The 15,858-nt window shown below is 47.9% G+C and overlaps 6 protein-coding genes across 6 annotated transcripts in view; 2 read left to right on the top strand and 4 right to left on the bottom strand.

The window, feature by feature from the left end:
* UREG_05912 (uncharacterized protein) overlaps positions 1-535 on the bottom strand; it is a gene marked incomplete at both ends in the record, with an annotated part of 1,691 nt that extends 1,156 nt beyond the window's left edge. The window contains 2 exons of the mRNA XM_002585177.1: positions 112-183; positions 376-535. Of these exons, the coding sequence (XP_002585223.1) occupies positions 112-183; positions 376-535 (232 nt within the window). The remainder of the gene's footprint in view (positions 1-111; positions 184-375) is intronic.
* An 894-nt stretch (positions 536-1,429) lies between these two features.
* Positions 1,430-2,605, bottom strand: UREG_05913 (uncharacterized protein; the record flags this gene model as incomplete). The annotated part of the gene is made up of 1 exon (XM_002585178.1): positions 1,430-2,605. The coding sequence occupies one exon, from the start codon at positions 2,603-2,605 to the stop codon at positions 1,430-1,432; it is 1,176 nt and encodes a 391-aa protein (XP_002585224.1).
* A 921-nt stretch (positions 2,606-3,526) lies between these two features.
* Positions 3,527-6,604, bottom strand: UREG_05914 (coatomer beta subunit; the record flags this gene model as incomplete). The annotated part of the gene is made up of 5 exons (XM_002585179.1): positions 3,527-3,666; positions 3,738-5,340; positions 5,388-5,780; positions 5,831-6,251; positions 6,300-6,604. 5 exons carry the CDS (start codon positions 6,602-6,604, stop codon positions 3,527-3,529), a joined length of 2,862 nt encoding a protein of 953 aa, XP_002585225.1.
* A 405-nt stretch (positions 6,605-7,009) lies between these two features.
* On the top strand, positions 7,010-7,806 carry UREG_05915 (mago nashi protein; the record flags this gene model as incomplete). The annotated part of the gene is made up of 6 exons (XM_002585180.1): positions 7,010-7,056; positions 7,116-7,153; positions 7,217-7,312; positions 7,363-7,426; positions 7,484-7,571; positions 7,639-7,806. 6 exons carry the CDS (start codon positions 7,010-7,012, stop codon positions 7,804-7,806), a joined length of 501 nt encoding a protein of 166 aa, XP_002585226.1.
* A 691-nt stretch (positions 7,807-8,497) lies between these two features.
* Positions 8,498-9,471, top strand: UREG_05916 (uncharacterized protein; the record flags this gene model as incomplete). The annotated part of the gene is made up of 3 exons (XM_002585181.1): positions 8,498-8,923; positions 8,990-9,140; positions 9,203-9,471. 3 exons carry the CDS (start codon positions 8,498-8,500, stop codon positions 9,469-9,471), a joined length of 846 nt encoding a protein of 281 aa, XP_002585227.1.
* Positions 9,472-10,779: 1,308 nt separating this feature from the next.
* On the bottom strand, positions 10,780-14,961 carry UREG_05917 (MSTP094 protein; the record flags this gene model as incomplete). Its single annotated transcript, XM_002585182.1, has 3 exons — positions 10,780-13,048; positions 13,102-13,894; positions 13,998-14,961. The coding sequence occupies 3 exons, from the start codon at positions 14,959-14,961 to the stop codon at positions 10,780-10,782; spliced, it is 4,026 nt and encodes a 1,341-aa protein (XP_002585228.1).
* Positions 14,962-15,858: the final 897 nt, after the last annotated feature.

Consider the following 15,858-nt stretch of genomic DNA (forward strand, 5'->3'; position numbering starts at 1 on the left):
CTACAGAGCGCACCCCGAGCCACATCGGACATTCAATTGCCCCCATTGGATTTCTCAAATGGCGGACCGCACCAGAAAAGAGGGATGCCTCACATGAAGCTTGCCTCTCACTGTTGCATAGGCCATTCAAGAGAAGGGTGAAAACATTGAAATACGGGATTGTCCGGTTCCGAGGAGTCTGCGCTGTGGTTGAAAAAGCAAGATATCAATGAGTATAGATAAGTAAGGACGAGTCACAGGTATAAGCATACAGGCACCAGATGGGTAGCAGCAGCTGCGAGAATCCTTTTTCTTCTTTGCCCCTTCGTCTGCTGGCAAGTTAGCCCATGTACAGCACAAGCCAACGGTAGCACTGTGTCAAGCGCTACAACGTACCGATAACGGCAAGAGACTTTGCAGTCAAAATCAACGAGACCTGCTTCCCAACTGTAAGAATCGAGCCCTTCCCCAATGCCGAACGGTGCAGTTGTTCTTCTTCAGACGATGAGTACCCGTCCGGGCACCGGTCGCAATCGAGCAAGCTGCCAATAGTCATTGTCACGTCGGCGTCTTAGACCATGGTGCGGAGTAAAGGACTCTGTGATATTTCTGGAGTGGGCGACGCCTTTCCCCGACCGCAAGCTGGGTTGCTGATAGAATTATGGAACAAGCTCTTTTGATGGAAAGAAAAGAATCGGGGGGATGGGGTCACATAGACAAGATCCGCTTGTGAAAAGGCCGGCTGGTGGGTCTGGAACCGAAAGTTCCGGCGCAGAATCTGGAGGCGGCCCTCAGTAACCACGAGCTGAAGTGTCCTGGAAAGCCGATTCGAAAGAGGAGGGAAAGGCTTAGGTTTATAAAGGAAGATCCGACGATATCGGGGCGTGAGCAAGTGAGGAACTGGCGCTGTTGAGGCTGCTGCTCTCGGTCACATGTGAAACCCACGATGTCCGCTGCAGGTCTTCCGTCCTCCCCTGCCCTCAAATCCCATCTGGATATCAACCATCCAAAGATCTTTTATTCCCTTTTCGCGTCAAGATATGCATTCTGAACATACAATGAAAAGGCCGGCAATTTCTTAAATCTTTTGCGACCTGTTCGTGTATCCTACTGCCCATCCAAGGTCGAACCTCCATATCGATCTTACTGGACTTCATATCATTACTCTGTACCTACTATATCCAAGACGATGCCTGGAAACTGCACACATTCAGAGGCCGCATGATTTACCAGTACCGTCCGGTCCCATTCAAGTCTAGCATTGATCAAACGGCCAGATGGTCTTCAGTTCTTCGAGGTCCTTGTCATTCTCTATACCCGCCATAATGGTCTCATAAAAATACTGATGGGCTTTCTGCACTCCTTCCCCCCGATCCTCTGACACCCAGCCATCACCTTCCGGCCCCCTTCATGCATGATTAGAAAGAGGGTGATAGGTTTGGTATTGGTTTTACCAGGTTGGACCACCACCAGGCCACTCGGGTGTGCACGACTCAACGCCCTCGAACAGCGTTGCCATCTGCTTGCGCTTGAACGGCCTGTACCCTCGACCACGAGGCCCAGTCTCCCCGTACGTCTTTACAAACCACCTGCCGAATGCTTGGGCCTGCGCCTTCACCCACCGATGCTTTGCCCGGTACGACTGCGCCATCCACTGCGGGTCCGTAGGCGAGCGAAGCAGGCCCACATACCGAAAAACATATATGAAAATAAAAGATTGCACAATTGCAATCTTCACAGTCGTGGTGCAGTCCTTGCAGGTGTACGGCTGAGAAGGCTGGATGTAGAGCTGGGTCACCGCTTGATCGCCGAGCCGGAGGTGCGGGCATAACGGAAGATTTACAGCCTGGGAATGCTGGATAAACGCTTGGAGCGTTGGAATATCGCGGGTACTAGCAATTTCGAAAATGTATGAAAATTGCCGCCTCTTGTCATGAAGCTTGGAACAGCCCCAGAACTGTACCCTCGATCTATCTTTGAGCACGATCTGGCCGGCTTCCAATTGTTGTGTGCGCGGGTTCGTGATGATGTGTCTCAGCTTGACAAAGCTCATTTCGCGACATAAGCCAAACCAAATATATCTCTTGGCCAGCTCACAAGAACGGCGGTTTCTTCTTCTAGGAAGGAAATCTGGCCTCGATTTCAATTTAACTCTTTTTCTGAGTTCCTTGGGGGAGAAGGCTTGCCGCTCGTGCACTCTCATGCACCCCCAGCAGCAGTATTTTCTTGGGCACCCCCTCTGGAGCAGGCCATCATACTCTAGCATTCTCAAAACATAGAAGCGCGCTGCCAGTTTGTTCAGGTCGTCCTCGATCGGCGAGGCCATCCGTTTCCATCTCTCAGCAAAAATCCCGATCTCTGTCCTGCTGCGCCAGAAACGTGTGCAGCTAAGCATCAGCATGACAACTTGTGCATCCGTCAGGTACCGGCAGACCATAAACATCAGATCCTCGGGTAGTTGATATAGGGATCCTGCACGGTGTCTCGAGTTGTGATGCAGGGCTGTATCTACCCTCGATGAGACAGTCGAAAGTTCCACCGCTCTGTTATCATATACTCTATCGTTTTTATTTTCGTATCGTTTGCGCCATCGGTTAAACCACCGCTTGAGCCTCCGCGAAGCCATTTGAATTGGATACCGTAATTAGCAGATAAATTGAAGCGTATTTCGAGACCACCAGGGAACAGGCCCAAAATATATCCGAGTCGGCTATAGATTTATATGACGACATGGCCTGGATAATGCAGGAGAAGCGGACAGGACAAAGTTTATGGTATCCCAGGAATTCCAGACCGTATTTACCCAAAATAAGAAACTGGTCAAGTTCTTAGATACGAATTAGGCGGTACAGCTTAATATTAATGTTCAATCTTTCCATTAAGCAAGCTACTTTTGTTGTTCATTTTCGGATCTAGATTTGGGGTTTCCAGCCGGAGTCCATACGAGGTTTAAGGAGTCTTAGTTGTGGTGTGCAGAACATGTAACTATTGGAGTGTAGAATGGCTATCGGTTTCAGGCCATTGGAGAAATTGACAGGACAAAGCGATTGTGGAATTGTGCAATCATGATTTCGTCTTTTTCCCCTTTGATTAGTCGAACATTAATGGGTGCTATTAATAGTCACCAGCAACTGGGAAGAAAGCCTAAAGGTGGACTTGACAGGTGTAGGTAGTTCGTTTAGCAGGGTCCAGGTTCAGCACTCCCTAAGCCATTATACTTGAACCTTTTCGGAGATCAGGGAATCTGATGCACCTCCTCGAAAGCAAATGCCAAAGAAAATTGCAATCGTGTTCAATATCAAGTCGTCCTCCAGTCGGATTTTGCGGTTAGGCTAGACCTATGAATAAAGCCAGTTGAAGGATAAATACATAGCATCCACCATTGCAATCATTTTGGGCCTTTCCCCTAGGGATACAGCTTCTAAAATGGGAATCAAAATAAGTCGTTACATTATGAAGAGTAGTGGCATCACAATCAAAACAGAAAGATATACAACTACCCCCTTGAACTAGTGGCACTGAACGTAGAATCAATCTCAAGTCACAACTACGCATTCGCTTTTAATCCTTTCAAAGATCCCAAGCTCAAGGCTAGACCTTGAGAGCGACTGCGTATCCTCACGAACCCGGTGATCGGGCCGTCTTCACCTTCCTTTTCAATGCTGACGTTTGCAAGGGCGTCCTCACCTGAAACATGGCTATTAGCAAAACATCCTGGCAATACAGGCAATGAAATGTATCCGCAATTGTCTACTTACCGAAGATACTCTTTGCGTAGAGGTTAGCACTTAGGAATTGGCAATCACCCTCAAGTGAAGCCTCCGGCGTCAGACAGCTCATGTTGGTGCGTTCCATAATCTGCTGTAAGAAGCCCCGTAGGCTCTTGCCCTTGGATTGAACATTGACCTTGTTTTCCCATTCGAATTCAGTCCACATCGTTCGGAACTGGGTTTCTGTGCAGTGGGCGGGTTGAATGTAATCCATGATATCGGCCTTGATGTCATTAAGAATGACAACATGCGTCTCGGTTGAGCTGGACCCATCATAAACAACGTTGCCAAAAATGACGCCTGTGTCCGTCGACGATACCTTGATCGTAGCTTGTACGTTCAGGAAATCGTGGGGACCAAGGTTTTGTGTAGTCGGCCGCTCAACAACTTTCAGATCACCGAGTGTTGCGAATTCCACAGAGAGATTTTGTAGCGTTTCCATCGTCTGGTTGACCAATAATACATCCAGGATGATATCAAATTGATGGACATTCACATAAGCTTCGGCATAGACGGCGTCAGAATATCCAGTAAGCTGAACCACTTTGCTCAGCTTCGAGGAGAGGTCCTCAACGGCGGAATCGCCACCAGTAGCCTTGGCCAAATCCAGTTCAATTTCGTCGCCATCGTCACCTGCAGATTTTCTCGTGAATTGTCTGATAGAAATCGCGTCGTCAACTTGTACAGCCGTTTTAGCCTTCTCCATAGCCTCCCGAGTAGCACGCTTTTTCTCTTCTACCTGAACCATAGCACGGAAAGCTTGGCGCGTATCTTCCAAAAATGTTGTCTCAAGCTCCTTCCGTTCAGTGAACTCCGCCAGCGACCGCAAACAAGACATAATGCGATCAACCGAATCTTCGTCGATGTTGGTCTTGACGAATGGGGACTGACCAACTCGAACAATCGAAATCATGATCAACATGGCTTCAGCGCGAAGAGCGTTGGTGCGAGCGGCATCCTGGGAAAGTTCAGAATGGCGCATAACCAATTTAGTCAAGGTTGATGAAAGGACAGTCGCAAGGAAGTAATCGCCGTCAAGTATGAGTTGACGGAGCGGAGGTTTCTGCGCGGCTTTGACTGCTTCCAGCTTTGCTGCCGCGGCGCTTTGGCTTGTGAGAGCGGTTTCCTGTGCGTACGTGCCGTCTGCCAGAACTTTAGGGCCAGATGACGCTTTGGGATGGCCATTAACTTGCTCTTTAGCCTCCTTGCTTTCATCCGAATCTTCATCTAATAGCCTTTGCTCCGAGGCCAATATCGGGATCTCTCCTAAGCTCGCTCTAATACGCTTCCAGGCTTCTCTGATGTCGTTTTGTTCCAGGGAGTATTCGCCGATAACCCACAGAACTCCGCGATACACTCTTCCAGCTCGTACTTCACTGAGCGTCGATACCAACCGCTCTAAAATGGAATGGCGTAATTTGGGGAACTTTTCAACAACTTCCTTGACAAATGTGATAACATCAATGGCAGAGTTGTTATTGAAATCAGCGATGAAATCCATAAGAAGATCGACCACGCTCGCAGCAATTTCTGAAAATTTAATGGCGCATTGATGGATTGATTGGATCAACAATTGTCGGTACTCGTTGTTCTAGGATATGGGTTAGTTTGGATTCATTCAGATCAGGATTCGCCCACTACCTTTTCATATTGCTCGTCAACCGTTTTCGCGAGCTCCTTCTTCAAAAGCAGGACGATTTCCTCGACATTCTTACTCGCCACCATCTCTAATGCGATGCCCAAAGCCTTCCGTCTCACGTCAATATCGGGGCTGGATAAGACTCGCAAGATTTCCATTGTGAGGTCCTCTAGAACTCCTTCATTACGGATCCGTAATTGGTCAACCCTATCCAGAACGATTAACTTGACATTGTTGTCCGGCTCTTTGATACTCAGTTCGATCAATTTTGCAGCGGCCGCTTTAACGGCGACCGGGTTCGATGTGAGGGCAGTTAGCGAAGTAGCGGCTTCGTATACGACCGTGCTGTCACCAGCATCTAGAAGATCAAATATTAAACGGAGGTATTTGGCCTATATCAAATTAGCAGACTTTATATTCCTGATTCACGGGGCCTGCCAACCTTGTTTTGTGTGTTCTGGACAGCATCCTTCCTAATGAATTCCAATTCTACGAGCTGAAGTAGCTCATCCGCATTTGGCACGCCGTCGAACGTCTTATTAAGGTACTCGAGGGCCCTTGGGTGGCTGATGGTAAGCAATGCGGCGAAAGCGTTCCGTTTGCAGGTTGGGTCGTTTTCCTCTTCAAGGAAGGAGTAGATAAGGTCGGGGGCATCGGGGATAAGAGATTCGGAATGTTGGAATATCGAAGCGACAGCCCAGACCGCACTTTTTCGTACGTATGCATGTCTATAGTCCAGACATAGTCGTGCTGATGAAAGTAGTGGCTCCAACAACTCGGGTTCTCGTAATTTACAAAGGAATCGAAGAGTATTTCCTCGCACATATTCATTAGGGTGTTGGAGATCATTCCGAATACCATTACTAAATATCATTAGCCAGTGTTGTACCGGAGGACTAGGCTTTACGCACCAAACCAAGATCATCTCCTGCTTCAACTTTCCATTGCTATCGAGTTTCGGGCAAATCTCGTAATAAAAATAGAGGAGCTTCTTCAAGGGCTTGCTTTTTGAAGGCATGACAAAACGGATAATGTGCATGAGTAATTGCGGCATCGGATCTCCGTTCAGCATTATTGTGAGGATCCTCCTCATAGTGTCCATTTTAGACTCATCTGTGCCCTTCTCCAGCTGTGTTTTCAGCTCCTGCAGTGTAGGCTGGTCGGCTGAATTGTCCTGGTGCACCAGGCTGTACGTATTTTCCAAGTATAATGCCATGATGGCGTCCGGGCACTTGGTAATGTGCCCTCTGGCGGTGGAATCGGAGGTCAGGGAGGTAGGGTTGCCAGCTGAGGTGGGATAGGCTAGCGAACAACGGTGACCAGGCGAAGGTGCGACAGTTTTCTGCCAGGAGAGAATATCGGCACAATCGCTTTAGGTATCTCTTTATTCAGAGCACCGTCTGTGCCATTTGCGAGACAATTGCGGAATCGATCGTGGTTGCTGCACACCTGGCCATTAGTTAGGGTGTGTCGCTCATCAACCACATGTCGACTGTGTGGATGACTAAGCACGAGTCAATCTCCTAGCTAACTAGCTAGTTACTTCTATCAAGCAAACTGAATTCGCGTTGAACCTTCTGGCAAAGAAGCAAATCAATTCTACGTGGAGGATTTGGACAGAATGTCGAACTTGAACACTCAAAACGAGCCTTTCTATCTACGTTACTAGTAAGATGTGACATCCTGCAGCAGCCCAGGCCTCTTCAGCTGCTGACTTCCTCGTCCAGCTCAGGGCATTCTGGGCGGTTTGGACATGAGTTTTTAGGTGAGAAATCACTGTCTGGGGATCAGGCACCCTTATCTTACTCTTTAAACTTACAGTGATTAGAATTCGACTTTCGAACTCTCGGCGATGGACGTAGCGCTGCCGTACGATATGCGAACAACTCGAATTACCGAAACGATTCGCTGATCCGCAAAGAGAGTGAGTCGGAAGGCCTGGGAACCCGGAGCATAATGCTAAAATTCTGGCAGTGTGCGTGAGCTCTCTCATGATCGCAGAGCTCAAGCGAATCATCAAAGATAGTGAAATCCTAAAGTACGTTGTGCGGCTGATGAACTGTGGGACTTGGATTCCTGACCATGCATTGAACAGAGAAGATGATTCAAAATGGCCACAGAAAAACAAGGACGGTCGCCAGGAATTGGAGATCAAACTTGGGAATGAACACATTTCGTTTGAGGTAAAGTGGCCGTCTCAAACATGTTGTGCACGGCCAAACGGTCAAACTGACAGCGGTTCGCAATTAGACTGCTAAAATCGGATCTCTTGTCGACGTGACCGAATCCGCTGATCCTGAGGGTCTACGAGTATTTTATTATCTCGTCCAAGATCTCAAAGCCTTCGTCTTTTCCTTAATCTCTTTGCACTTCAAGGTAAGCGTTGTTGCTGTTCCAGCTGGAGCTTCGCCGGCCTAATGTGTTCTTCGACAGATCAAGCCTATCTAAAAACGAACACGATGATAATGAGGGTGGCAAATTGGTATATGATCAAGGGCATCAATTTGGTCAAACGGAGTTATTGAGGGTTTCGAAAAACATAAATGTTTGGTATTACAGCATGTTAGGCAGGGCACATCAGTTTGGTCTCATCAAATCTAAACAAGTCCGACCTACTTTCAAACTGCCGAGTCACATAGTTACTGCTTGCAGCGATTTGCTTGTTTTGCGTAGTCCGTAGCAATCAGCACCAAGCGCCTTTTGATCTGCACAAGCCCAAAGCCCTTGGACCGGGTTGGCTTCCCCGCAAACATCGCATGACCGCGTTACTTTTTTAGGGTAACTCACTAGTCAACTTACGTGGGCCAACTCGATTAGTTCGTGAGCTAAAGCGTCAACCGGGGCGATTCTCGACCATCCTTGCCGGCTGCCATTGCTCTCTCGCTCCGAACTCGCCTCTTCCCAGAATTACGGCCTGAACAACCACCTGAATCACACAATGTCCTCCCGCGCGGTCGCTTTTCTTCATTGAATGCAGGCCCCTTTTCCTTCTTTTGCTTCTAGCAATTAGTCAATTTGCGCCCTTGGATTTTTCCGTTGCTGCTGTCCTTGTCGGATGTCCCGTGCTACTTTCGAACCACCTTACCGAGCTGCTGGTTGATTGCCTCTCATGCCGACTCCCAGTGTCTCTTCTCCACGCTTAACTCCCCTTTCTCTGGACGCGTTGTCCGCACGAGGGACCTGCCCCCCAGAGATTGCCGATAGGACGGACGGTTGGCCTGCCTCTGCAGACCAGCTTGCGCATGATGTATACCACAATGCACACTTGATTACGGCTTCACAAGTGCAGTCTGAGCTGGGCACAGTCGGTCCGCTGCGCAATGCCTCTACCACCATCGATCCCTCTCAAATCACCGAAAATAAGGACATCAAGGTGGACGATGCAATTGCTCCTGAGATTTTGAGTCCAGCAACCTCCGTATCGACCAATTCCACCGAAATCAAAGATGAGCCACCACTGTCACCAGCACGACCGTCAACTTCGCCGACACCCTCATATATGACTTCCCTTAGTCATGAATTTTCCAACGTGAGGGTAAGAAGCCGTAACACTTCGCATTCTGTGGAGACAAAATGGGGTATCTAATTGGACTTTTGGCAGCTGCTCCCTGATCATCCTAGTTCATTTTTACGTGCAGGTAGCAAATTTGTCGGAACTCAGAAATCTGAAAGCAATTGTTATAACGTGGACGTGGAAATCAAAGATGTCAATATGGAAGAATCCTTTCTCTGCGGTTATCTTCGCATTCAAGGTGTGTTGGGTCGCCTTTCGCCTTGTTCCACATATATTCTAACAAATCGGTTGCGTTATCAGAGCTCACCCATGACCATCCTACCCTTACTACATACTTTGAAGGCGAGATAATAGGCACCAAACATACATTCCAAACTAAAAACAAGTCATGGGGCGCCACGGACAAAACTGACATGCACTATTGGGCACGTTTCCCTGCCTGGCGTCCCTTGGCCAAAGTTGCAAAGAAGCCTGATTTCACTGAAAAGAACTTTGCTCAAAAGGAGCACATCTTCATGAGATGGAAGGAATACTTTCCTGGTGCCCGATCATCGTGTCAAGACCATTAACGGCGCGAGCTTCGAGGGCTTTTATTATATTTGCTTTAACCAGGTCAAGGGACTGTGAGTGGGATATACTTTCCATGCCAAAAGCGAGAAGTAAGTTTAGCTTGAACGTGGTATTTGGGGCGTCACTTACGATATCGAACTCTTAGTATCACACCTTAGCTCACACGTCGATAACCGTGAGTGTTTTGGTGCCATGGAGTTTCATCATCGGACTCCCTGTGCAGCCTATCTGATCTCCAGACGACAGATCGATATTACTACTCATGCATCTATGCTCTCACAGCGATTGACAGATGATATGAAACTCTCCCCTTACACTTTTCGTGCTCTTGAACAGCGCATTACATACGCATTGAACATGTGTCTGCCTATGGTTATCTTTTAACGAAGGATTTCGCCTTTCTCTCAACCACATTTATTTTCTTTTTCACCTAATGATATCCACGTTGTTCTTCTCCCAGTTGATTTATAACCGCCCAGTGCAGTTTCTCTCTCATCATTTCCTCGTCCTTCATGCATCAATTTTGATTTTAGCTTCCCTCTCATTTCATGGATGGTAAACAGGCTGCTTGGAGTTTCTTTTTTGTTCATTATGCATTACTGAGTATCCCCGACTTTCTGCACCTGCTTTGGCACCTCCCATTTCTCCTGTGAATTTCGGCATGCAAATTACATATGGAGTATGTCCTTGGTAAATTGTCTTGTCCCCCTACTTATGTCGTTGCATGGATAATGGATCATGATACATTCAAGTACTGCATAAGATACGATTTGGCAACATGCCTTTTGAAGTGAATAAAGGCGTACTTGCATTTGAAATAAACAATGGAAGGGGTTTTCGTGCTGCCCACATACTTCTTTTCTCTTAGGAGATTGTAGTAAAGAGATGCCTTCGTGAAAATTGGTATAGAGCTCTTTTCGTACGCCACACCATGATATGGATAAAGACATAGCCTATTAATATACGATATAAGTATTCAATGAGAGTATACCAAAAAAAGAAACTGAAAATGACGCATGAACTTCTTGAAAGGAACCAGGAGTACATATATATGCTGTGGTGGGGTAATCGAACAATATAAAGACACGGCCTTATCCTCCCAGAAAATCACGTAGCTAAGGACTGATAGATTTGGAATCTGAATATCGGATATTTTTCCAGGAACTTGCAGTACTACGAGTACCGAACATCAAATAGTAGAAAGTAGAGAAGGTGGCATGAGAGGGATAACGGTTAAACAAAGGGCGCTCTGAAAAAATTCGCCGGGATGAAGGAAAGATGTAAAGGATTAAGGAAAGCGGGAGGTATTAAAACATGCTTGAATTCTGCCTGCTGCTCGTCGAGCTTGAAGTATGGCTACTTCCACCCTCGCTGCTTGGAGTCTGCGGCTCGGCAACCACTTGTCGTCGAATTGTAACGATCCAATCATGCTGCAAAAGCTCCACGGCACTAGGTCTCTTGGCGGCATCAATTTCAAAGCAGCGTTTGATAAAGTCGATACCCATTTCGCTCAATTGGTCTGGCGTCGGGAGGTGGGGTTGGTTTCCTTGCGCGATCTTATACATTATTGCCCATTCATTGTCGATACCAGCCCATGGACGCAATCCGGTTGCCATCTCTAGAAGCACACAACCAAGAGACCAGATATCCATGGAACCGTGACGGTCACCTTGTCCAACTTCGCCACGTACAAGCTCCGGCGACATATACATCGGGGTGCCGGTGACGGACTTTTGATTTTTCCGCTGAGCATGGTCCTTTGCTACGCCATTTGCGTCTTTATAATTGCCACCATACTGGTCCATTGCTTTTAATGTCTTGCCTTGCCGAGCGATGATCATGGCAGCGCCAAAATCAACATATTTGATAACCCCATTGTGGTCCAGGAGAATGTTGGCAGGTTTGATATCACGGTGAACGATGCCTGCTTGGTGCAGGTATGCAAGGCCTTCGAGCATTTGTAGCGCATAAACCATGATAACCGTTTCATCCTCAATTCGACCGTGTTCAAGGAGTGTTGCCAAAGATCCGCCGGAACAGTATTCCATAAATATATATACTTTGTCACGGTGAACCTCGATGCCACGATACGAAACGATATTGGGGTGATCAAGAACTTCAAGGACAGCCATCTCGTCTCGAATCTGCTGTGCAACGCCAGGAATCACGGAAGGTTCTTGCAGCTTAATCTCCTTCACCGCCATCAAATAACTCGTATCAAGATCTATCGCAGCGTAAACTGAACCTGAAGTACCTCCCCCAATAAATTGGCCTTGCTGCCATCGGAGAGTGACGTTCGTTGCTGACGACGATAGTACAGCCAATGACCGATCAGCTTCGTTAACGCCTTCTAGGACTTTGCCTAGTGGGCGCCGCTTGCTATTTGAAGCCTCTATCGCTTCTTCTAGCTCGACAACCCGTTGGTATCGTTGCTCATGCACGGCTCCCTCAGCCTCGGCATCATCCATTGATTTGCTAAGGTCAAACTTCCCAGCCATGAGGAGGAGCTTCTCTGCTTTGGCGGCCAGGGTTGACCGCGCTCCCATGATGTCGAAGTGAGATATCAATGTTGCCATACAACCTGCCACTTTGACGCGCAGCAAGCAGTAGTCTTCGTCACTTAACCCGAGAATGCTATGGCCGTGGGTGATAGCCATGGCATACTCGAGAGCTGCAACAGCCCACTTGAAGGTTCTGCGATCGGCAGCATCGCAATCATCGCATATAAACGAAACCCAGTCAACACCTAACCTCACCAGTTTACCCTGATTCATCGAACGGCGAGTCGGTTCCATATACATCAACGATCTCTTGCCAAATTCAGTGGCAAAGGCAAAGCATGATTGAATCAGTTCCTGGTTGCCTGCTCCCTGGTTTTGTTTTCGAATTATTTCCACACTATCAATGATAGCATTCGAGAGCTTCCACGCTGTTTTCTTGATTTTGTTCAACTCGACGTTTACCCGGCCCAGATTGGCCCGCTGTTCCACTGTAACGTCGAATTCCAGACCCGTTAGTCGAGTAAGTTCGGTTCGAGCGTCCTGGAGGCGCTGCTGGGAACCATCTGCAACTAAACGTAACTTTCCCAGCCTTACATCTGTTGGATGTTCCAAAAGATCGACTTCCATCCTTTTCCCGCTCCAACGGAAGGGTTTTTCAGGACGAATAACAAGAATATAAGGATTCGAAGGATCTTCTGGCACATCTTCAGCTCGAAATGAAGTTCCAAGGATAGACTGAATGTCTTTAGAACGACCAAACAACGAAGGAGATGCAATGAGAGACACGCCTTTTTGTCCGACAGCATCAAGGGAGGTAACGAGGAAATGGCCAGTTGCTAACAATGCTTCCGAGAACGTGTCAACTATATCATCTTTTAGATGAAACTCGGTTGCATTTTCAAATCGTTCGCGTAGAAATCGCGAAAAGCGGAATAACTTTCGTTGGCGCACTCGCACAGAGTCAAGGATTTGTTTATATCGCTTTTCTGATTCCACGGCATCCTCTTCCGGCTTACTGAGAAGTTCTCGTTCGAAATGAAGCATCAACCGCTGCAGTGCCTTGGCAGTTAACGTGCTTAAGAGCGCCATATTAGTTCTAATCACAGCACTTAGACTGGCTGAACTCACCTGAATTGCTCTGCGACTTCAATATCCCCGCCTTCAAATTGACGGCCAATTTCGTTTGAAAAGTCCCATTCCTGTTCCAAAATTTCCGCTTCTTTAAATGTATTTTTGTTTGCACTAAGCTTCCAATTCAAAAGTTTGAAGTAATACTTTAGTGCGTCGACGACGACTGTATCAAAATTCTCCTCGAAACATGGCGGAAGTTCCCATCCCGGCTCAGGTTCGGAGATAATCAGGTATCGCTGCTTAATGTCGACGGCGATTTTCATCAAGATCTGAAATTGCACAATCATTTGATCGAGCAACATAGGAGACTGCTGTCCGGGGTCTTTCATTTTCTTGGCATATGAGAGGCGGACGCGGATGATCTCCACAATCAGACGAGAAGGAAAGCTAATCAAGATGAGTAGTTCTTCAATGTATGGAGGGAGGTGGCGTTCCGCGAAGGCTTCATAATTCTCAATTAGAGTGCTTTTGGCTTTCTTGATAACGTCGCCAATCCCATCCAACATGCCTTTGTTTCTAATCCGCCCGAATTCATCTAGAATGCTGTTATCTCCTTGAAGGGAATTTAAGCCGTCTTCCTTCATGATGCGATCAAGAAAAGAGCCTTCATCTGCGAGCTCTGCAGCGTGCGAAGGCCTTGTCACTGGCAAAGTAAAGTTTAATTCTTCATTGCCAACCCATCGCTGAAGGATCGCAAATTGGGTATTGATAAGTCGTGTCGTATTATGCCATGAGATGATGGCATCACAACTGGCGGTGAATTCCCCCGAGTCGGCACGTTTGTGGTGGTCTCTGAGTTCGCGGTTGACTGAGTACAGGGCTGTCGACTTTTTCTATTTTCGCCACAATATCTTCCACTTGATTCAATGGCGGTTTGCCAATTTCTGCCTCACCTTTGATCTTAAAAGAAATGATCTCCTCCAGGACAGGGCCTAGTTGTGACCTATCGTGCTCGACAATCTTTCTCTGCAAGGGTTCTGGCCGGCCACATAATTTTGCCCGAATTCCATACCAAACATCACCGTTGATATCTGATAGACCTTTGGGGGCGCTGGTCACAATAAGCCGCCGTTTCTCCTGCTTGACAACATCCCCGTTTAACACAGACGCGAGCATTGAGTGCCATTCCAACCTCTCCCTAATTTTCGGGTTCTGAAGTTCTTCTAATGTGGGTTGAATATTCTCGTTTTCTAGAACCAAATTTGTTTCGATATCGTACGGATCGTTAAACTGGGTCTCCGAGGATGGTGATTCGTCTTCGAGCTCCAAGTCAATATCAGGCATACCGGGTATTTGGGTACCGAAGTTAAACCACTCATTTGGCGGTCCTTGCCTCACCCTTTGAACATAGGCCTTCTCTTGGGCTCGATACTGGGCATTGGGGTCGCGCCGCGTAGGTCGCTTTCCTGCGTAGGGAAGCTGGCTACTTGAATGAGCAGTAAACTGAGGAGGCCGCCGTGGCGGCGCATAGGTATTGGACGGTGTCCTGGCTGGACCGCTCGGGCGCTGTGGCCTCAGGTCTCGTTCAGACATCTCGGAAGGGTGCTGTCTCTCAAAGCTTGCGATCGAGCCTCCCCCGCTACCAGTGCGAGAATGCCTGGGGAGGTCTGCGGTCCATGGGGTGTAGGTTGCAGGCGATGCTAATGCGAGGGAGTTACGGTAAGCCGGATTGGCAGGATTGATCGGGTTGACGGGTGCGGAGGAGGTGGCCAAAGACGTGCCGTGGATGTCATCCACGCCTTGGTTCTCGTCGTCAAAATCGTCGTGGCCGGGGAGACTGAACGGGGGGTGGAGAGGATAGTAGTCGGGCGATGCCGAAGACTCTGAACCGTGCAAGGAAGGTCTCCGACGTTCCATAATCCACAAATTTGCAGCAGGGTCGTCGCCGCATCATCGGCAGTGAGTCTGGACTCTCGCGCTCTTAATTAGTTTTGCAAGGGGCCTCGATCAGGTGGAGATTTCGGCGCTGTCGCCAATCAGCCCAATTGGGACTAGCCTAAACCGCACTCAACGCAACTTTCTTTCAATGCAATTTTGCACTGTACAAACATCCAGCTCGCATACGGAGGATATCGGAGGTACTAACATTTACCGTCGAAAACCCCTCGGCTCCCAGCCTCCCACCCCAAAATCTCCAAGTTAGCGCATCTCGTCCCTTTCACAACTGTTGATTGCATTGTTGATAACACTAGGTAGGCGATAACCTGCAAAAGAGCTGTTATCGTTCGGATCTGTGTGATTTTGAACTAGTTAATTGGCTAAAGCTTTCTCTATCAAAACGCTAATGCCAAGCCACATGGACCACATGGACGGATGAGCTACGGATGATGGGACTAATATTGATAACGGGGAGCGCTGGACAGAGTAATCACCATTTACAAGTCGATTAGGCTTGTAATCCTGGTGATGGACCGCCCTGGCAATGACTCGTGTCACAGGGGAGGACGAAACCAAAACTTGCTGGAGATTGCACCCAATGGGTCTTATCGTTCTTTGAATCAAAACATATCTTTCAGTACCCAGGGCCATGATAAGATACAAGCCAGACTGTCAAGTATCAAGCCCAGTTATCGCACCCGCAGGACAAGTTCGGAATCGAGCTTCAGCAGGTTGGCTCTCAGTCAAGTTATATATGGCCATGGCAACCGCATCTAGCTTCTGTCCCAGTTCCAAAGCATCTCTAGAAACGCTTTTGGATTAAAAAGCCGGGAAGGAGATTGATCTAAGGGTATTGCTGAATATCTCCCTTGCTCA

This window comes from Uncinocarpus reesii, genomic scaffold (assembly GCF_000003515.1).
Source record: "Uncinocarpus reesii 1704 scaffold_3 genomic scaffold, whole genome shotgun sequence".
NCBI lineage: Eukaryota > Fungi > Ascomycota > Eurotiomycetes > Onygenales > Onygenaceae > Uncinocarpus > Uncinocarpus reesii.